Source organism: Chinchilla lanigera, unplaced genomic scaffold (assembly GCF_000276665.1).
Source record: "Chinchilla lanigera isolate Chin_1 unplaced genomic scaffold, ChiLan1.0 scaffold00014, whole genome shotgun sequence".
NCBI classification, from domain to species: Eukaryota; Metazoa; Chordata; class Mammalia; order Rodentia; family Chinchillidae; genus Chinchilla; species Chinchilla lanigera.
The window spans coordinates 10,554,678-10,578,304 of record NW_004955415.1 but is presented as its reverse complement, the minus strand read 5'-3'; the positions used below and the strand labels follow the sequence as shown (position 1 = coordinate 10,578,304).

The window sequence follows — 23,627 nt, the reverse complement described above, 5'->3', positions numbered from 1 at the left end:
ATACTTGTGCATTACACCTTTTTATGTTGTCCCAGAGTTGTTGATTATTGTTTCTTCTTCTTCATTCTTTCTGTGTCTTTGCATTTGAGTTTGGGAAGTTTCCATTTACTGATCTTCATGCCCAATGATTTAGCTGTGCCCAGTCTTCTGAAAAGCCTGCCTGCAGTGTTCTTACATTAACTCTACATGTCCTTAGAGAGTTCCTTAGCAGTCTTAGAATTTTGCACCTCTCTGCTTATACCACCCATCTATTCTTGCATGTATTCTGCTTTTTCCAGGATAGCCCTTAATATATATTTAAGTTTCCTACCTGATATTTGCTTTCTTCAAACTGACTTGTTTCTTCCTCTGAGCATGCCTTGTAGTTTTTTGTTGAAAGATGTACCAGAAGGGATGGGCATGTTTAATGTTTGCTGTAGCTGGGCCAGAGGACCTACTTTCTTTTCGTTTTCTCTCTGTGGTCTTTGCATTTCCCCTAAAAAATTCTTACGTAGTTTGTGACCTCCAACTACTCTCTCAGTTGCACTCCACTGTTACTGTACTGAAATGCTGGTGAAAGTATGGGGGAGGGGAAGTGTTTTGTAATCTTTAGGGTTAGATCTTTGCTATTTTACTGGTCCTAAACCCCTGGGGATTCAGAAATGTTTCTTAGTCTTTCTCCTTCTCCCTTCCTACAAGAGACGGGATGGCCAGAAGGGGCTGAATTTTCTCCATTTGCTTTTTCCTCCAGGCCAGACAAGGCTCTGGTAAAAACAAGTCCCTCACAGGGCAAACGTTTGTCACAAAGAACATGTGCCATGTATCTATCCAAATGCTTACTCTCTCCCTCTGCCACCAGAAAAATGAAAGAGTTTTTGTCATCATCACCATACGTTTCTGAAGGTAAAACCTAAGAGAGTATGGCGTATAGACAAGGTATCTTGCCTGTATCTTCTGAATTACTACTAGGAGGACAATACACAGGCTATCCCAATAGCCTGTTTTGAAACTTGGTTTTGCTGTTAGATTTATCTTTTTTTTAAAAGGAACAGCTGGGATAAGGGAAATAAATATGTATCTATACACACACACATACACACACACAAGATAGCTGGGATAATTGTACTATTGATTTCTATTGGTTTGTTGAAAGGAACAGTTGATGCTTAATTGTTTTATTGATCTTACATGCCTATGTCTGGTGATCTGGGCAGCTACTTTAAAGACAACAATATATAACAACTATTGTTAATTTCCTATCACCTTGTTTTGAAATTCTGTATCATTTTTATTGTTGTTTTGTTTTTGACTTTCTATTTTTTTTTTCTCTTTAAAATAAAATTAAGAAAAAGAATGGGGAACAGTGGTTTTCTGAGAGTTTCTAGTCTTTATTCAGCCTCCAGGAACCCATTCAAATTACAATCCTCTTCCTACCAGTACTGGCTTGAGGCTTGTGGTCCCAGTAAACAGACCTTGGAGGCTTTTCTGAATTTGTGTATTTCTCCAGATTTTGGTGATGGTTTGCCCTGTGACAGTTCTCTGATACATCAAAAAAAGTTTATTTTTCATGTTCTGCTTATACATACAAACACATACACTTTTAAAAATGTATTCTGGATGATCTTAGATAAATATGTCAGTACAAGAGTCCCTTCAAATATGTCTATAATCAGCTTTTAGGTGCATCTGTTACTTTTCAATTTCACTTATATTTCTAACCCTTGTCTTTAAACTTACTACATATTACTAACCTGACCGTGTTCTACCAGAGAAAGCTAGCTTCAGGATGAAGCTAAACTTCTGAGTTTCTATCTTCATTTTGTTTTCATTTTTTAAGACCACCAGTGTTAGTCAATACCAGTAAAAGTCTATCCATAAGACATGTATTTCTATCCTTGTGATTCTACACTTTTTTTTATTATGAAAGAATCTGTAGTATGTAACTAATTCAATTTAGTTTCTATCTACAATGAAAAGAACATGTATAGCTTAGTCAGTCTGGTACATGTGAAATCTAAACCATTACTTTTTACAAATTAATTTAGTGTCTAGACACCAATCTGATCAGGGTTTTATGAAACTGAAACACTAGATTTACTTCTTTAACAAGTATGTGTTACAGGTGACATTAATCAGGTCTCTAGCAATGAGCTTTACCTATAATTTTCTGCTTTGATTGAAATTAATATTCCTTATCTCAATTAACAAAACATCGTATAGTGCAAAGATACTGTGAAAGCATTAATACTGGTATATGCATTGGACATGGTTATGGTACATGAGCAATATCCCTAACTTGAAGTTACTAAGCAACTATGAATCCATAATTACTACTGAAATGAAGACTTTCATAGACATTAAAAATTTACTCATTAGTATATAAAAAGAAATAGCCACTAACTTGGTGTTTTTATAAACATTAATTTGATACATAGTTTTTGGTGGAATGGCATAAAGATTATAGAAGATTTTATTTTAGATTCATAATAAGACTAGAAGAAGGTACAGAGATTTTTCATGTGCTGCCCTCCCTACTATCAGTATCTTTTGATGAGAAGTATATTTGTTACTACTGATAAATCTATTTGACATTTCATTATTGCCTAGAATCTATAGTTTAGTGTTCATAATTGGTGGTGTACCTTCTATGTGTTTGAGCAAATGGATAATGGCATATATTCAACATCCCAGTAATATTAAAAATATTTTATACTAATGTACAGAATATTCTTATTCCCCTAAAAATCCTATTTCCTCCTAATCCCTGGCAATCACTGATCTTTTCATTGTCTCCATAGTGTGCCTTTTTCAGAATGTAGCAATGGAATGGGAATCATACAGTAGATAGCACCTTCAGATTGGTTTCTTTCACGTAGTCGTGTACATTTAAGGTTTTTCTGTAGTTTTTCATGACTTATAAAAGTCATGAAAGCCCATTTCTGTTTAGTGCCAAATAATACTCCCTCATCTGGATGTACCAGTTTTTCTTTATCCATTTACCCACAAGGACATCTCAGTTGTTTCCAAGGTTTGGCAATTATCAGTAGAGCTGTTATAAGCATCCATGTGAATGTTTTCTGTCAACAAACATTTTCATCTCCCCTGGATAAATACCAAAGGGTGCAGCTGCTAAATCACAAGGTAGGAGAGTGTTTAGTTGTGAAAAACTACCAAACTGTTTTCCAAAATGGCTGCACACCATTTTGGATTCCCACTAGCAATGAATGGGAATGCCTGTTGCTCCATATCCTTTTCAGTATTTGGTGGTAGTATTTTAATTTTTCCTGATGATGTATTATGGGGGGGCATCTTCTCATTTGCTTAATTACCATCATTTATCTTCTTTAGTGAGATTCCTGTTAAAATTGGTGTTGTTTTTTAAATGAGGTTGTTATTGTTGAGTTTTAAGAATTCTTTGTACATTTTGAATAGTTCTCCAATGTCACATGTCTAGACCTTTCTTTTATTACTTATTGAGGCAGTACTCCTTAGGTAACAAGTAACAACCACAGAAACAAAATCATTGGGGTTGTTTTATTTTTTGTCTCACATAGTAGTAGTATTGAACAAAGGCAGATGAAAGTAGTATGCTCAAATTCTGATTAGCAGCACTCCCTGAGCAACTCAGGTACATATTTCTCCTGCACCCATTTGTCTCATTAATCTTGGCATCACTGAACATTCCTTTCTAAAATTTTACATTTTAAAAAATCATCTGACAAGCAAAACAATAGGAATAAACTTGCTACAATTATTAGCAAAAAATTATCTATTTTGTATATAAACTTTTGTTTCTAGACTTTAATATTTCATACTGAAGTGAAAAAGTATTCTACCAACCTGAAGAGAGAAGAAGTAAGGTTTTCATACAGAGATACTCTTCATAAGACACCTGAAGCCTTTTTAACTCAGAGGAAACATATAGCATATGTTTACATTGGTCATACATGCAGGGTAGGGTCATTCTCTGCCTGTAAGAGAAAATAAGAGTGAATTAGGAAGAATGGTAATTCCAAAAAAGGTACATTTCTTTTGGTTTGTTTTACAAAATTATGAACTTATAAATGAAAACATAACTATGGCTATTAATGCTAATTTGTTGCAGAACCATAGTTTTGACAAACAAACTTTTTCCTGGCAAAAAGTGGTGGCAATCATACAACACATGTGCCACAGCAAGCTGTATATATCACTGAAAACTGTAAAAATTTTACCATCACTAGTATATGGTAGCTAAACAGACTTCTATCATTGTATGCCATGTATTTTATTTACTTCAGCATGGAGTTTATTCCCACAGAATTTATTATCAGGTGCTCATTTAAATCCAGGTTTAACATGTGAATATGGGCTATCCACTTAAAACCACTTGAAATTTTTGCTCTGATCCACTTGAAAATCCGTTTTTTTTTTTTTTTAAATAATGTTCCATCTGAAGACAATCATGTTTAGTTATGTAGAAAGGCCAGAACTAGCACATGACTCTAGACTTTCTTACACCTTTCAAAGTCTGCCTCTGATAGACATTTTAGTGAGCATTCTTTTAATTCAATGTACTAAATCAATTCTTGATTATGAATCTCAGTAGTCACTATCACATCCATGACTTTTTTTTACTTTGGAAGTATGTAACAGTAAGAACCTGAAAATGGGCCTAGTTCATGGCTTTTTAAATCAAGATTTTTTTTTTTTTTTTACAGTGGAAATCATTATTTTACCCAGCATGGTGGCACACGCCTGTAATCCCAGCACTTATGAGGCTGAGACAGGAGATCAGTGTGAGTCTGAGGCCAGCCTGGGATACATAGTGAGTTCGAGGCCAGCCTGAACTACATGGTGAGACCCTGTTTCAAAAAAAAAAAGTCATTATTTCTACTAAAGATGTGGTTTGTTTTCTTTCTATGATAAAATGAATTAGACATGAATTGTATGGGCCAAAATGATCACAGAAGAGTTTCCACGGCTCTTTAAATTTAAAATCTCTCGCTAGGGAGCCACCTTCCCAATCATCCACTAGTAATTAAGAATTCTCTGGGAGCCTTTAGTTTCCTGTTTAGTTTCCTATTCATGGCTAGAATCCCTCCTATAACTGAAAATCTCAATAAAGTTACCATGTAATAGAGTATCAGTGCATTCTTAATGGCTGTAAAAAATATTCTTTGTACACTGTGACCTAAGGACAACAATGAGACTGTTCTACAGTTATATAGAAGACTGGAACCTTTACTCTCACACCCTAAATCTGCCTGTCACAGACACCAGAGCAATGCACAAACACAATGGGCTAAAAAAAGAAAGATGGAGCCTGTCTATTTCATATGTAGCAGCACAGGTACATAAAAGAGTGTCAAGAATGCCATCTTCAAAGCTAGTTTTCCTCTTGCCAGTGATCTTCCTAAAGAGTTGAACAGTGAGTGAAGAAAATCCTTTAACAATTAGATAAAAATCTCCAAAAATACTTATATATTTGATAGTGGAAATGAAATTAATGTAGACTGGAAGACAACATCTCTGTAAGGAATGTATGTGGCATTACCACGCTGTACTTAATAAGTTGGAGTGCCCTAAAAATAAAACCCTAGAATTAGATTATTTTAGTTTTACAAATAAAAGGGGTAAGTTGTTATTTCATATAAACTTACTCATGGTTTTAATTCAAATTAAATGACTTCAAATTGCTTAATAGAAACTGTAAACATTTTTTTTTTGAAAGCATGGTTGGATTCTGAAATGAGTGCAAATGTCTTGAGTTTCCATATAAGCTAAATATATTTACCAGTTAACTTAAAATTGGATCAGACAATCTTGTTACATTATGATGTGGTACTTTCAAAGTTCTTTTTGGCAACAAATGGTTCCAAGTGACTTCTTTCTCTGATACAGATACTGAGACAGCATCTGTGTGAAGGCGTGGGCTGGCCAAGCCCAGGTACTATCTATTAGCTAACAGCTGTGAGATATGGCCCCTTACAATACAAAACAATTGAATACAGTATCATGTATGGTCCCAGTCCTAATTACAGAGAGACATTGATCACATATCATGTGATACTCCCAATCATCATGTTCTAGCAGCCCTCCGAAAGGAGGAACAGGTAAGGATTATCCTACCTGATGATCATGTATGTATTTCATATACCTTGTCATGTCTTTTTTCACTATGAAGTGAAGCCTGATCCTTTCTTCTTTGTGTTTCATCCTCAAGAATTTATTAACTGCCTTGTTTGAAATAGACTTTTGTCTAGTTAAAAACAATCAGTTTGAAGTTATTTTATGTATTTGGTGGTTATCTGTGTATCTCCTATGGATGACACATAAACAAATGAAGATTAGGGATCTTTTGTTTGTCTTGTTCTTTGCTTAAGTTGTGTACTGTATTAGGCACATATTAGGACTACTATGAAGATTTGTTCTTCCCTTCTGACCTATTCTATTTCTTGGTCATAAAATAAAATCTAAACTCTTATTTCATGGCCTAAAGGATTCTGTTTTATTTTGGCATCTGTTCACTTCTCTAAAAAACTCAAACACTTTGCTCAGCTGCTTTTTCTCAGTTCTTCAACAAACCAAATTTGTTTCAAGTCTTTGTACTTGTTTTTTCTGCTTTGAAAACTGTCTACTTTCACATGGTGTGTTCTTTTACACCATTGAATGATCAACTACTTAGGTCTTCTGCAGTCATAAAATCTAAGCACATTCTCTTCTTCATTCCCTTCCTCCAGTTACACTATTGTATCATGGCTCTGTGAAATAATTCTGGTTATTTATTTGAATTCTCCTATCAGAAGGTCAGCAGGGGCCTTATCTATTTTGTTCATTATTATATTCCAAACTCCTATAATAATGCCTGGCACTTGGTAAGTACTCAAATACCACTGAATAAATATAGTACTGGAAAATCAGTAGCACCAATAGAGAAGCAATACCAAATTTAACTTAGAGTTCATCTGGGATTTTCAGACTGGTTTTCTATGCTGCTAGTCTAGTAGCAGAGAAACCCGAAATCTCCGCTGTATGTAGTTCTAATTTATCCTGAGAAATAGCTAGTTTTGAGTTTACATAAGAAGAGGTGTCTTGGATCTACAGTTGCCCTGATACCTGTGGCTTTTTGCATACTGCCTCAGAATCTCTTCTTTAAAAATCTCTTCTTTAAAATACATGGGACTTGTGTCATCCAGTCCCTACTGAAACACTTAAAATAATGGGAACTTGTCATGTCTGAATTGTCTACACATTGTAATCTAGGCTGTCCCTTTTAATACTGAGCTCAAATAGATGCTTTTCTGTAACTTTTTTTTTTAAACCTGACACACCCAACAGGGAATATCTGGTATATTTTCATATGCTATGTCTTTAGGCTATGCTTGCAAAGTTCCTTTTTCCTTTAATTATCCATCACTGTTAACTTTTAAACTCCCTGCCACTCTGGAAATGACTTCAGGTGTCCATATTCTTAATGTGACACTCAGTTCTGATAATAACTAGTGATGGGTTTACTCACATTGTCTCACAAGTGTCTGTTATTCTAATGTGGTTTAAAATTTCATTAGTTTTTTTTTTTTTTTTGGGGGGGGCAGGGTTGGGGGTGGTTCTTAAGAGTATCCAGAGCTCACAATTAAGGAAACTCCTGGGACTGGGGATTTAGCTCAGAGGCACAGCACCTGCCTGGCAAGTGCAAGGTCGTGAGTTTGATTCCTGGTACCGGGGAAAAAAAAACCAAAAAAATAAACAAAAACAGGGAAACTCCCATCTTTTTTCACATAAGTACAAACTTCCTTTTTTGACAATGGGTATATGTATGTGAACTCCTTATTTACATTCTAATAAAAGGAGGCAAGTGTGGACACAAAAAGTAAAGTGTGAAAAACTAGAGATATACAACACCATAAGCGGAGGGTGTGTTTGAAGAAAGATTTAGCCGAATAGGCACAGTGCGTGTGTGAAGAACAAGGGGAGAGTAAAGTGAGGCTAAGTTCTGCAAAGGCTGAAAGCATACACAGAATACACTGGATGGTCAATGAGGAGGTACTGAGGATGTCCGTACACTGGAGAGATACATGATGTGATCAGAACTGTGCTTCACAAAGAAATCATAAATCAACACAACAAAGGCTACACTGTCAGTAGAAAACTAGTTGACAACTGAAATATGATATGGAAGTGAACACCTGAAATTTCACAAATAGAGGCATAGGCCCAAAGGTTAAGAAAATGTCTGATTTGACTGGTTCTCTCTCAAAACAAAACCAGTCATTTGTTTCTGTGTTCTTTCTAAGACACAGACGTTTAGTGAACCTTGCCATGCAGAAAGATACTTCGTGTTTCTGGGTTCACACCTCTCACCCATCAGCCGAGACGTCCTCATCTGTGATTGTCTCTGCTGAAGCCTACTGAAGCCACATGAGTTCTCATGCTCCTTTTCCTTTCTGAAATAGGGTTATATAATTGAAACAGCATTACAGTAAGATTCCTTGTTACTTGTCACAGATTTCACTGACCCTACAGATGCCCATTATTAAAAAAAAATCCTTAAGTGTGTGCTGGGACAGTGATAATGCCACACACACTTGTTCTACATTACATACGACCTGTCCTAAGCACTAATAGTTCTGAGTTTGCCTGGCTCTTAGCTGGTAGGACTGATTCAACCTAGAAATAACTACACTAGGAGGCCCTCAGGAATACAGACAAAATGATTCACATATGACTTACTCATTAACAATCAGATCAGGTGCAAAACACAGCAAATTTCCACTTGATTGTCTGTATGATCTCCACCCCAGGGCAAATGCCATGAGAAACATCCATGAGTACTGCAGGAGGATCATTTGGTCATCCAGGTGTAAGTTCTTGAATCCTAAATGGAGAGAAATCAAGGTATGAGGAAACATGAACAGCCAAAGAGCTGTTAAATCAATTAACTTGGTGTGGGAAGACTCTTAACAGACAAAAGTTAATGCAGTTTGTCATCTGACACATTAATACCCAGGCCTTCAGAACCTTTTAATGGCATTCTGTATAAAAAAAGTTTTGTCCTTTTGTCATCTTTTGCCCATTTAACTAAAAATGAACTAAACAGTAAAATAAATCAAGAGTCTTGGTTTGGAATCATGCTCAGCCAGTGAACTTAAAAGTTTCCCTGATGAGGGGCTGGGGATTTAGCTCAGCGGCAAAAAGCGCCTGCCTGGCAAGCGCAAGGTTGTGAGTTCGGTTCTCGGTACCGGAGAAAAACCAAAAAAAAAAAGTTTCCCTGATGCTCACACTTCTTTCTTCCCTGATAGAACAATAAGCCTGTCCATTTCCCTCTTATCTGAAAAGTCAGGCTGACACTAACTGCTGCCTTTTGGTGTTCCACAGGGAAAAGTGTTTAAAATTATCTTAAAAACTAAGTAATATTTTACATTCACTTTCTACATTTTGGCAAGTCAACACCATTGATATTTACCAGTTTTACAAACAGCCTGAGGGAAATAAGTGGGATTCTTAAAAATAATTATACATTTTATTCTCTTAGATTTCAGATGGTTCTGACATTACATCATCCCCTATAAAATCACTGTTATGAGAAATAATCTGAAAAGTAGGGAGCAATGTAAAAGTTTTACTGTAGTCTTTCCCCTTGCCCATATTCACCCAACTTTCTGCTTCTCCATCAGAACAAGATGTGCTGTGAGATGAAGATGATAAAGAGTGAGACAGTTTTTGTTCAAAAAATCACATTTTATAATGTAGTTCTATCACTCCTCTGCATCTTACCTGGTATTGCCTTTGCCCACTTCACTGCTGCAATCACTTGGCGCCCGCCTAACATGTTGAGTGTGGTCATGATCCTCCAGGTTGAATCTGGAATAGAGGCGTCATATCCTGCATATAACACCTCAGGTTCAATGACCTCCAAGAGTGACACCAGCGTAGGGGTGAGTTGCGGTAATGTTGCAGGAACTATTGTTTTGTTAGGATTTTCAGGAGTATCTTGTGAGACTCCTGTAGTGGCTTGCTGAATTCCTTTTATTTTTTTCTTTGTTTTTCGAGCTGTGAGTATTGAAAAAAACACACAGAAATGAACTATAATGTGAAGAAATAGGCTGTGAGTTTATTCAAATATTTTAAACTGCTGGAACTATTAAGACTAAAAGAGGAGAAATATTTTAACAATTATGATAAAGTGACATGGCAGAGTAGGAAATTTTTTTTCTGAAAGCAAAGGATTCCCAACAAATTTTTAATACTATTTTTCCTTGTATGTAAGCCAATAACTTATTTACTTCAGTTATAAAAGTCTTACAACACTGTTAAATCAGTATGAGCAAAATCACTTCTGCAAATTTTTCTGTAAATTAGTTTTTGTCATTTTCACATGTGCTATATTGACTTCTGTCAATTGAAAGAATCTAAGTTTGTAAAGATTAAAAATTGTAGTTTAGGATTAACCTAAATTATGGTAGTATACCTGAGGGTAGCTGCATGAAATACTTGTTCAAAGACTCTTATGATAGGAAGGTGAGAGATCATATGCTAAAAATAGCATTAGTTGTAACAACAGCAAAATCCACTGTGTACATGACGGACACTGATTAGGACTAAACAGTTGGGGAGCTGAATAGAAAAACTTCATCTTTAAACATAAGTTATCAATGGGAAATTTCCCTTTTATATGGAAAATTTGTAATGATGACTATAAAGGATAATGAAGTATCCTTTTCCTATTTATATAAAGTTGTCTTGTATCTTGGACTTTGTATGAAATGCTGTGATGAAATTACAGCATGAATTCTCTGCATTGTTTTAGTAAACTTATTCATACTCCTGAAGTTATTTTATTGACTGAATTAAGAATTACAGTATTTTCTCTTAAAGAAACAGTACTGAATATGCCAAAGAAGGGCAAGGATTGTAATTTTTATGAAAGAAAGGTACCTGCCTCAGTTATCAGCATGCAAACCATTTTACAAAGGGAAAAGTAAATGCAAGTTAAAGTAATCACTAGACCTCCTACCCTTAGAATGATACAATACAGAGTTTGTGGAAGATGGATATGGTGGGTTAAGAAAAAAAGCCTGCTGTTCATATTAAAGACTGTTCTGCAGGCACTGAGAAAGTTAATTTTTAGATAACATTTCAAAACAGAGAAACAGGATCATGTCACTATTCCAGTTTAGCTGCCATGTTATCTTGCAGGCACTGTACAACAGAATAGTAAAGAAATAGAGTAGTAAAAGTAATCTGAAATTTAATTTTCTCTTCTGTAAAATAATAATATGAATCCCTACCTCACAGGGTTGTTTTTAGAATTAGAACAGTTCCTATTACACAGTAAATACTGTAAAATAAGTTCCTATCATTACTCCAACTTATAGGAAAATGTACTTTCTGCAGTCAAGTAACCTGGTCCTACTTGAAGCTGGATGTGTGGTTTAGACAATTAGATTCTTTATATAGTCTGTCCTATCAAGAGAACCACATGGATTCCATTCTTTTTCTTATCTAATTAAAAATACAAATCTGATCCTATTTTTGACATTACTTTTCATCTGATCCTTCCTTAGCTTCTACATTTAGAGTTTAATGTTTCTTCTTCCAAGGTGCTTTCCCTGACTTTTGGGGCAGAATTAGGGAGACCTTCCCACTTGTTTCTGCAGCATTGCTCCTTCTGTGGTGTGCCATGCTGTTCTGTCAACCTAAGCAGTGAACTGTAAAACACTAAATTTTAATCATTGTATGACTAATAACTGTCTTGTTGGTGAATACTTGCTGAATGAAAGCATTAGTATCACAACAAATACTAAACAACACATGATTTATGAGATCACTATATTCCTAGAGCTTGCCATTTCAACTACAGCAGAATTCTAGCTTTTTTTCAGAGCAAAGTTTTTAATGATGACATCAGTGTCAATTATACAACTTGTTATATAAACAGGGATATGAAACTATAATATAACTACTTTCAAGTTTCTTCTTTACTTTCAAAGCAAAACCCATACAATGCTTCCTACAGTTTTCTTCCTTGCATACCCATAATAAGACACACATACTTCTAAGTATTCACAAAGTCCTATTTTACTGGGCAGTAATACAAAATTATGCTAGTCAAGCACATATACAACTAAGTTGAGTGAATTATTAAATCTACTTATGTCTTAAAAAGTAAAATGATCAGTTTTTATACGACAGAGATGAACAATTCCTTTCAGTTTATTTGCATTACCTTCCAGGTTCATTCCAGCTTGAAGACATTTTCGATAGCGACAGGCTGGGCAGTTTTTTCTTCGAATTTTATCTATGATACAATCATTTCTTCCAGCACAAAGATAATTGTGCTGTCCTATATGGAATAAAAGACACTTAAAATTTCAAGTCTTAAAGAAACTTTTTGTTTTTGTTTTGGGTAGGACACAACTGCGACCCAAAGGCATTCACTGATTAAGGAAGGTAAGAGTGCACTTTCCTAAAAAGACACGAGTTACCAAGTTGAGTGGTCATCTACAAAAAGTTTATTAAAATAAAGCTTTATCGCAGTATACACCTACATAAAAGTACCCAAATCATAAATTTTCACTAAGTAAGAAACTGAGCACTCTCTCAGATTCACAAACAGAATTGTATCCTACAAACTCCTACATACTACTCACCAAAAGTAACCACTTTATTATTTTATTATGACTTTTGGCCTGATGCCAGTGAGATGAAAGGAAGAAGAAACTGTTTTAAAAATACTGTGGGAATCTCAAAGGGAAAATGGCTTTAATTCAACATTATGCCACCATATGCAGATAAAATGTGCCCCTCATCCCCAATGTAAAGTGAGTGACAGGTAAACAAATATTCTTAAATATTAAGATTGTAACTGATTAGGCAAGTTATAGAATTATCAAACTAAACTATCATAGGTAGGTCTTAATTTCACACGTCAGACTATAACAATGTTTGATTCAACATTAGCTCAAATATTAAGATTGTCACTATCTCTTTTAGTACCCATAGTTCATTAACGTATTAAGAACAACTACAATTTCTTAAACAAAAAAGACTAAATGTACATTCTTATAGTCTTCTTTTAGTCTGGTTATTGAATGTTTAAGGAATGTTGATGAAAACCAAGAGAGGATCTCTTGGCCTAGAAAAATTAGAGTGTCCTGCACATGACCAGCATGCCTGCACAGATACACTAGTGCTCCCAAGTATGTATCTGGGCTCTAATGTGTATTTTCTTTGTGTCTACCTGAGAAAAACAGAACAACTATGAATTAGGGTATCAAAGGACTGAAGAATGTTAGAGTTGGAAAGGGCCTTTGAGAACATTGAAGTCCAAATCGAAAAGAAAACACAGTAAAGTGATTTACCTAACATGGTCCACATTTGCTTTTATTATTAATTATATGTCCTAGCCAACATAAATGATGAACATTTAAAATTTTATCTGGAAACATGTTATAAAGAAATTAATGTAAAGCAGAGATAAAGCACAAAGGCCATGTGGCCTTCCACAGTGGTGTATTTGGGAGATAAGTTAGCTTTGTTTTGTGGTTTAAGTCCATCTGGATGCTTTCAGGTAAGGTTTGTATGTAGCTCTCTTATACCAATTTGCCCTTCTCGCACAACAGCTAACCCTGATAGGCATTCGAATCTATAGCCTTGTTTTAAAGAACATGTAAAAAATATTTTTTAATGTTCATAATTTTTAAGGCTCCACTGCCTCTGACTTTCACATTCAAAAAGCTGTTTGTCTAATTTCTTATATACAACAGCAGTTTCACATCTTGGAAAACACTTGAGACTCCCCTTTTGTGTATGTATTATATAATATCCACACTGTTAGGGAGACTGCACTGATGGTCTTTACTTATACCTCTAGTTGATACATTGGGAGCTAAGACAAAACTTGTACCCTTGTCACCTGGGTGGGGTAGCATGAGTAACTTTAGAGTGCGCTAATGTATTAAAAAGTAATCCAAACAAAATGACTCATCTAACTCTCAAAGATATATAAACATAACTCTAGACAGCTACTAATCCCTATACAGTGGATGAGTAATTATGTTACTTTAAAAATTAATACAGTCAGAGCTACAGGTAATGCATTCAGGCCACATGCCTCCAAACTACAAATAACTAAATTACATTATTTTTTTCCAAGAGGATTCACTGGTAAAATTAGAGTCCTTTCTAATAATACTTTGCTATGGAATGAATAACTCCTTTAGGGAGATACTGTTCTTGTTCCTGTCATCAGTCTAAATCCATAACCAGAGTAAGGTTTACATTAATAGAACACTGAGATAGTGAAATAATTTTCTTTAAAATATCTTTCCTGACCTCAGGCAGAATTTATCACTTCTTCCTCTATTATAATCTCTGTACTTGTAACTGTTAATTCATCTTTCATTTTGGTGGACTGTCACCTCCAAGGGAGCAGAGATCAGGTCTAATGTATTTGTATCATATAGCATGGTGCCTGGCTTAATAAAAGAAAGCAGGGGAGCTGAAACGAATGTCTTTTTCCCCTCACAGTTTCCAGTCCTAGATGTTCTAGTCTGATATATGGGCTGTACCAACTGGTATAGTTTGTGGCTTTGAAGTCAACTAGGTTATGGGGACTCCAACCCTCTCATTCTAATAAAATGAGTATTATGTTACTGTCCAAATTTAACAACATTCATTTCACATAACACCACTGTCTTAGTGGTCAAACTCCCTCCCACCAATTTATGTTTTTAATTTTAGCTCTACTTGTGTTTTAAAAAATATTTCCCTTATACTGAAGACTTAAGAGCCACATTCTTTACTGATTTTCTAACCTTAGTAGGCTTTGCATATAAGTAGAAATTTTACAGTCTACTTTGAGAAATGGGAGTCAAATGGACAAAAAATAGAACTCTTCAAAACACACACTACCTTCCACTGCTCTTTTGAAGAATACTTTACAGCTTCCACATGTCAAGACCCCATAATGGCATCCCGAGGCTTCATCAGAGCACACCAGGCAGAGTTTGGGAGGTGGTCCCGTTGCTGCTGAGGAACTAGATGGAGGAGAGCTTACATCTGGCCTCATTCCAGGGCTAGAGGAGGAAAAACAGGGTTATGATTTAACTGTCAGGCTGTAACAGCAGAGTCAGGTTAGCTTTCTCTTAGCTTCTCGCTCCATGGCAGCAATCGCTCTAGCTTCAGGTTGTACAACTATGATATGCCATCTAAATATACTGAAATGATGAGAAGGAGGTCATTTCTTCTGAAGTGTACTCCAACAGAATGGTAAAGTTGTGTATCATTCAGCAATTATAATTTTAATTGCTTATGATTTATTTTTATAATTTTATTAAGGTGTCACAAAATCGGCATTTTAAGAGTACAGTTTATGAGTTTTGTTATTTAAGTCATATAACTACCACCACAACTAAGAGAGATATTTCATCACTCCAAAAAGATACCTCCTACTCCTTTAATTGCTTATGATACCAATCTCCTTCCCCCACCCACTTCTGAATTATTGGGGAATCAACCCAGGGTCTTTATGTTGAGCTACATACCCCAGACTTTTTTTAGTTTTTGAGACAGAGTCTTGCTAAGTCAGTTAGGCTGGGTTTCAACTTGTGATCCTCCTGCATCAGGCTTTTGTTCCATCCTCCTTAAAACTGGTATCTTTATAAATTCATTCAAGTTTCATTACAGTTCTACCTATGTCCTCTACCAGAACAAAAAAAATTATTGTCTTACAAGATTGGTCCTATATCTCCTCCCAATGTCAAGCTAGCTGAAACCGTAGTTCTTAAGGCTTAAAAAGACGAATCTAGATAGAAGTAATTGCTTTTGTAATCTGTCTGGTTTGTAATTAATACTAGGAAAAGCACCTGGCTTTCAACATAGAAGATCATTCTGCCTTCCTCTCATGACAAAAATACACCTAAGAAATAGGGGAAAAACATGAAACTGTTTCTCTTACCATGTCTCGTTTTTCATTCTGCAAGCTTCTCACCACAAGAAGTGCAGGTCTGGTGTTTATTTAAATATATATTTTTATAATAAAATATAAAATATATATTTTTCTCTATTATTTAAATGTCTAATTTTTTAATGGAAACAAGTCTTTATTAACTAACTTGTAATATCAGAAAAACAAAACTCTTTGGCAAATATATAATATCAGTGCCTTGGTCATCTTAAATTAAAGGCCTTTTTCATCATAAAACATATGGTTTTAAACTCCAGTTAAATTTATAATCCCTATGGACTTCTTTACATACATGGTAAAAGAGTAGTAAAATGAGGTAGTACTAAACTATACTGGTTATTATTCTGAGTTTGTAGTTTTTAAAAACAGGATGTGCACATAATATATGTTGATTTTGAAAGGCATGTAATTTTTCTTGAAGGTTTCCAACCTCATAATAATTGAAAGTAGCACACTATATATGTATACTGTTTACCTATAGTTACTAAATCTTAACATTTTGCCACATTTGTTTATAAAACAGTAAAACAATCTCCTTAATACTGCAAGAAAAGTTACAGTGGCTTCCAATACTGTACTTTCCTAAGTTTTCACCTTACACATCACCTTTAGAGCCAAAACTGTACTATGTAGCTAAAAAGAATTTTTAACCTGCTTATCATTAGTAACTGCCCATTCTTTATCTGGTCACATATTCTCAAGCAGACTTCCAAAAAAACGGATGGTAGCAACCTGTTGATTTTGGAATGCCACATAAAGTGTGTTATCTATCATTTATACAAGGATAATACATGTAATGTTTTATGTCCCCCAAGTCCTCATGCACACATAGGTAGGGCAAGAGTTTATTAAAGTTACACCACGTAGCAGTGTATATTTTGTCTCTTTGGGAAAGCAAGATATCCTGGACTTAAGGGCGTTACCATCTATGAAAGAGGTGGAGAGGTTCCGTTTTGAACTCACTATACCTAGGCTCTTTAAGTGAAAAGCCAGGAACAAAAATACCTTGTTGAAGTGAATCTCTGAAGGAAGTTGGTTTCTAGTCACAATGCTAAGTGTGCAGGACACTGAGGCCTGCCGAAGGTTAGAGTTGAGAGAGAAAGAAAGTGTATATAGCTTTTTTCCTATGTAGTAACTCATGAAAGGGATGATCATGGATGAAACATTCATGGATGCATTACTCATCACATACCTTAAGAATGAAATGTGCAGGTAAATTACACCCATTTATTCAGCAGACACTTCTGGGCAACTGAATGTCAGGCACTGGGAAGATATTGAAGCCTTATCTTGTACAAAATGCATTACTGAAATGACAATGAACTTTGAAACGTGTCTAGGAAGGACAGCAGAACTACAGTATTTTTTAGCTGTCCTTCATGTCACAGTGCTACTAGATACCAGTGAGTCTTACAGAGAGACAGTCTGGGTTCAGATCCCAGCCTCAGTGCTCTAACAGTAGTATGACCATCTGGACAGCTGCTTTTAATATAAGTGTGTGCCTTAATTTCTGTGTGGCTTATATAATCATACCTGGGGCTTGTCAAACAAGTCTCTACCCTACCCATAGGGGTTATCTCTGTTTTCCTTCTCCAACTCATTTTCCTGCTGGAAGACTCCAAGGAAAGAGAAGTACTGTATACTTTTTCTGTGATTCTATACAAGGCTAATGGTCAGAGGCTAAAATTCAGGTAATTATATATAACCTTTCTTGATGCTTCAAAATTCATTAGTTTTCTTAAAGGGTAATATTTCAATGTGGGATCTGAAACCCCATTATTAAACCTTGCGCTTTGATCCTTTTCCATGCGTATTTTTGTAATACAGGTTGAGTATCATTTACCTAAAAAAAGCTTGGGATTAGTAGTGTTTCACATTTTGGCATTTTTAGATTTTGGAATATTTGCTTAGATTTTACCAGGTGAGCATTTCAATGTCTGAAATGATATGAAATCTGAAACTATTCAGTGTCATGTAAGCCCTCAAAAAGCTTTGGAGTTTGGAACATTCTTTTTTGGGTTAGGGATTCTCAATGGCATTAGGAATCTTAGAAAACTTGTTCCCTGAGTTTTCCAGATCTTCCAAATACTGACATCATCCATTACATGATTTATAAAAGTCACATTTACCAAGCTCACAGTGGTAGATAAAACTTCTGTTTGTTACCAATCAATTGGTAATAAATACTGTCCATTTTTTCCTTAAGGTGCATATTAAGTTCACTTCAGTCATTTTAAAAAAACAGCTACCAAATATCCACAGCTGAAAATCATAATTTATCTCTTATGGTACTCTATGAAAAAAAAAACAAGTGCCTTACTTAAGAACTTAATGTTATACATGCTTTTCTTTGAAACAAAAATAAAATACTATATGCCTATGTTTTATGTCTTTCCTCTGTCACACAGATATTAAAAATGTATATATGATTGAGATTTAACATGTAATATTTTTTGCTTCATCAATGCTGTTAAGTGAAACTTTCTCTTAATTGTGTGGCAATGAATAAAATTACTATATATGAAGTCACCAGCAGTTTGGTCATTTTTGCTTTTGTAAAATCATCAGTGCAAATTTCAACAAAGTGAAAGGGCAAAATAAGGTATGTAAAAATCACAAAAACAGTTTTGATAAGGCCTTGGAGACTTTCAGGAGTCCATGGGTAATACTGTGACCCATGTGAATTGCTGTTAAGGAGAATAGTAAATCAGGCATGCTAGAATTCATAACTCTGCAATGTAGGGGTGTTGTGAGGTTTTAGTCTCTCTAAATTCTCAACTGCCACATGTTAATTTACCTAGCAAAAGGATATAATATTGCTTATTAAATTATTAAAGGCTTTTCTCTACAAAGAAGCAGATAGAGATGGTAACCTTTTAACAAACACAAGTGATGTGTGGTTGCTTTCGCTTTCAATTTAAGTCAATTTAATCAATAGTTTTTCAATATTAATACAACAAATCCATCTGAAGAGAAAACAAAAAGATATTATCACCCAAGAAAACAAGTGTTACTGTGGGAAAGATCCTGCACATACAGCTGGATTAATTTTTAACAACTATGAATGGAATCGGTAGGTTCTCACTGGCTTGTTAGTTTCCATCCAAATTCATAAGAAAGACCTCAGTGGGAAGAAGTTTTCTTTTCCGGGGAACATTTGGGAATGTCTGGAGTACTTCTGGTTGTCACAACTGGACAAATGCTACTGGCATCTAGTGATAACAAGCCCGATACTGTTAAAACATCTTACCATGCATAGGGTGACCCCTACAACAAAGTTATTCCATTTCAAAAGTCAACAGTGTTGAGATGGAGCAATCTTTGCCATAAACCTTTCGAGCAGCATAAAGTGGAGGTGAGAAAAAAAAAATCAACAAGGACCAGAGACATTTTCAAGTTGTCAAACTCTTAAAAACTGGAACAGCCACTCTATTGAGGGAATACTAAATAGTCTTTGATTCAAAACAGATCCAAAGAGAGAAAGCTGAAGCCAGAGACTACAGGATGGGGATTAGTTTGTGCCAGTAATTTATTTTTCCCCTGTATAGCTCGCAGTAAAAGGCAGTCTTTACACATTAAAGTCATCTGTACTTTTTTATCTTTGTTCATTAGGGAAAATGTAAATACTCAGCTGTACACACTAGGTGATTATATATTGTGACTGCCCATTTATCTTTGCTCTAGCTGAAGGATTACTGATTTGTTTGATAATAAGATATGGGATAGTTTTCAAATCAAATACCAAAAATACAGTAGGGTAAGACTTTCACAATACTATTAGAAGGCTTTAGGAAAATATATTTTATCTTATTTAATAGGCCCAAGAAAGATTATTCTGTTTGCTTTGTACTTACAGAGTGAGAGAGGTTTAATTTTAGTTGCATCTTAAGACAGTTTCTACGAACTATTCATTATTTATACTCATTCGTTTTGGGGAGGGATTTACTGTACAGTAATAGGCAAAGAGAATTTTCAGTAAAGGATTTCAGTGAAGGAGGCTTTAAACATTCTTTTCTCAGACCTCTGAGACACCAACGGCTTTCCACTTGGACTTTAGCTTCCTTGACTTTAAAGTTGAAGGCATAAATCAATATGGATCTGTAAGGGATTCTCCAGGCCTTTTTTATGTGACAGAATATGGTCAGCTTAAGTCAGTTCCTTCTCACTAGAAGGATCACTCCTCTAGTCATTATGTTACATAATTTCACTCCTAATAACAGTGTCATCCTTCGTTCTTCAAACCCAGCGCCGAAGATGGAGAAAAACATTTTAAATCTCACAGACCCCAAGCACTCCCTTTCAGGCTTATGCTCTGTTTTGTTTGCTCAGGTGACATCAGGGGACATGCGTTCTTGGAAGGAACAATGACGTAAAAACTAAAACGAATGGCAAGAACAGCAATAAAAATTATTTTTACTGTAAGTTGTAAAGACTTGATTTTGTATCCGTTTGATGTATACTTATTCTTAAGAGCAACCAAGAATACATGGTTTGATGTGTACAGAATTATCAATGTCTGTGGTTGTCTTCTAACTCTGTATCTCACACATCTTAAGTTGCAACTTATTTCTAAATATCTCATTACATTCTTGGCTTTTTTTCTTCTAAAATTTTGAGACAGGGTCTTGCTAAATTGTCTAGAGTGTGCTGGGACTGCAGGCATGTGCTACCAGCTAATCAGCTAAGGTGCCCCAAGAAAAGAGCCCGTACTTGCTTCAGAAGTCTCTCTTACTCTGTTTAGTTTTTGAACAGGGCCTTGCTATGCAGTCCAGGCTGGACTAGAACCCTTGATTGTCCTTTTAGGCCTCACAAGTGCTGGGATTACAGGTGCATGCCATCATACCTGATCTTTTTCCATTCTTAGATTTGAATCCCATTTGCCATGCTTGGTAATTTAGGTATAAATGTGAAGAGTTTGCCAATTCCAACCCTTTTCCCACATCCTATTTATTACTCCTACAACACTATGTCATGTACTTTTTCCTTCTTATGCCCTCTGATTGCCACCATCTAACGCATGCTTTCCTTCACCGCTTGTCTTAAACACTGCAATGGTTTACACTTAGTAGTAGTCCTGGGTTTGACTTCTCTTTCCACTCCACCTGCCACATTGCTAAAACTTTTTTCCCATCACAGTTAAAAACCTCAGGTGCTTCTCCACTGTGTATAATGCCAGGGTAGTACGTTTACAATCTGGTTCATTTTCCAACCCAGTGTCTTCCTACTGCTCTATGTGTAAACCATGGTTTGGTTTTAGTTCTGGTTGATCATTTCAGGGGTCCTATTAACTGTGTGTCACATTTTTCCTGGAAGGTTTTGCTAAGATTTGCTCTCTGAGCCTTCAATGTCCATAGCAACATTCAAAATTGATCCACAGCAGTCTTACACAGGTGACTTTATTACTTTTTGATGTGTGTACATGTTCTGCATGTATCCTATTTCTACCAGGAACTCCCTCTTCAAGTCACCAACATCTTATACAAGTTCAGTGCATGTTATTTTTATTGAGTTTATTTTTTCTTTAAATACTCATCTGTTATGCAAAAGATTTTGAAGCTGCTGACATGCTGAATATTTATGAGATTACACCTAGAACACTGGCCCCTACTGGGCACCATGGTGCAAATTCATTCTTTATACACATTATCCCATTTAATCCCCTCTATAGCCCTATTAGGTTGCCACTATTTAAACATTCATAGATGAGGAAACAGATTTAGAGAATCTGACTTGCCTAAAATGACATAATTAGTAAATAACTAGGCAAGAATTCAAACACAGGTTTTTCTGATACCAAGATCAACACTCTTAGCTAATAGTCTCCTTTTTTGGTTATGATAAACCAAACTGAGGAAAGTATATCCAGGTCCTCAAATTGAGGAACAATATCTTCTATTTTATTTCTCAGTAACAAAAAGCAAAAAGATATTAAATTTCCTTTGCCTAATTCCAATCATAACTTGCAATGATATTTTGCCTAAGTAGAGTTGGCAGGCAGATCAAATTGGTTTAAAATAGTTGCCTTAAAGCTGTGTGACAATCTGAGATATTTAAGTTTTCAAATATTTTATAACCTAATGTACCCGTATATTTTATATTGCACAATTAAGCATAGTTCATAAATTCCACATTTATAAAAACAAAAGGAATGTACAACAGTTGTATCTGTACTTGTGTCATATATAGGAAAAGAAAAAACCCTCAGAATCAACTTCAGTCTGATTTAAGGCCATGCACATACTCTCTTCCTTTGTTAAAAGCAGGGTTAATTCTTTCTTAGATTTGTGTGTAACTGAGATCTCAATTTTGGTCATGCTAGTCTAGATTCTTTAATCTGTGAATTTTCTGTAGGTTTTAATGATGCTTTCCCACCCTAGTTCTTAAATGTCCACTGAAACAATTTAAGAGAAGTTTTAAAAACTATTTAGTAAATACTGAAAATACTGATCAATTTTCTTTTGTAGGTCAAGGCAGAAAGAAAGGTTTTCAGTAGGTGAAACAAAATGCCCCATCACAGCAACCGTCATACTGGAAACCACTAATTTTTAATTTTGCATGCCACATTCCATGGCTAAGCACTTTTACATAAAGTGCAATACACTTTACATATATAATCTAAAATACTCTTTACTATTAAGTTCACTTTACAGATGAAAATATAGAGAAATCAAGTCACTTAGGATGCAACTTTGGGCAAATAAGATACTGTTTGGATCTGGATTCTGCTTTGCCTGAAATCTGTGCCCAAATCCACGCACCTCACCTTTTTGACTACTGTGCCTACAGGGTAGTAGCTATTAAGCTCAACAAAGTACTTAAAAGATTATGTGGGTTATCAAATAGTATTGAGATAAAGTTAAACTCCAGAATTTGTTTTTCCCTCTTCTATTATTCATAAGCAATGGAGAAGAGAATATTGTTGGTATTAAAGTAAAAAGTAAAAGATATGAAAATATCTAGGTTGTTTGCATTTTTTTTCTTTAGATCCTTATACTGACATACATCTTCAATTAGTATACTGGCATTTAAATTTTTTAAAGTCATGCTAGTCATTAAAATACTAAACTAACATAGAGACCTTATATAAAAATATGCAAGTAGAAATTACAAGTGTTCGGTTTATTCATAACATTTTTACCCTTAGCTTTAAGTATACTGTATGTCTGACTATGTATTAGACCCTAGAATTTGGGGGGATACATTTAATTCTTATGAAATATACTCCTCTAAGGTACCAAGTTTGGCACACATGATGATATGAATAAAGTTAATATTACATAGGCTTAACTACATGGGTGTTATCTAGCCACGCTATCAATTTTATTGATGAAAGGTTTTTATCTATTGACTAGAAAGAAAATGAATGTATCTGTCATCTGAGCAGATTGATAAAACAAAAAAAAATCTAATTATTCATAAGGCACTAAAATACATTTAGCCTGACTACATAATAATAGCTCTAATTTGTTTTGCACTTATGTGCAAGTTACTTGATACACACATTCTGTAACCCTCATTACCATCCTGAAAGTACTTGCCACTAGTCTCACTTGACAGATATAGAAACTAAGACTCATAAATGTTAAGAAAACTAGTCCTAGGGCCTTATATAATGCACTGTTAAGAGGCCAAGCCTAAAATTGAATTGAAAACTCCAAGTCTACTGCTGTTTTATTTTTAGTACATACCAATAATAAAC

General features: G+C 35.1%; 1 protein-coding gene across 2 annotated transcripts in view; it reads right to left on the bottom strand.

The window, feature by feature from the left end:
- Nucleotides 1-23,627, bottom strand: part of Nr3c1 (nuclear receptor subfamily 3, group C, member 1 (glucocorticoid receptor)) — a gene marked incomplete at its 5' end in the record, with an annotated part of 91,075 nt that overhangs the window by 7,474 nt on the left and 59,974 nt on the right. The window contains 5 exon segments of one of the 2 annotated variants that reach the window (XM_005380692.2): nt 3,820-3,950; nt 8,692-8,836; nt 9,736-10,011; nt 12,188-12,304; nt 14,872-15,038. In XM_005380692.2, the coding sequence (XP_005380749.1) occupies nt 3,820-3,950; nt 8,692-8,836; nt 9,736-10,011; nt 12,188-12,304; nt 14,872-15,038 (836 nt within the window). 2 annotated transcript variants of the gene reach the window in all.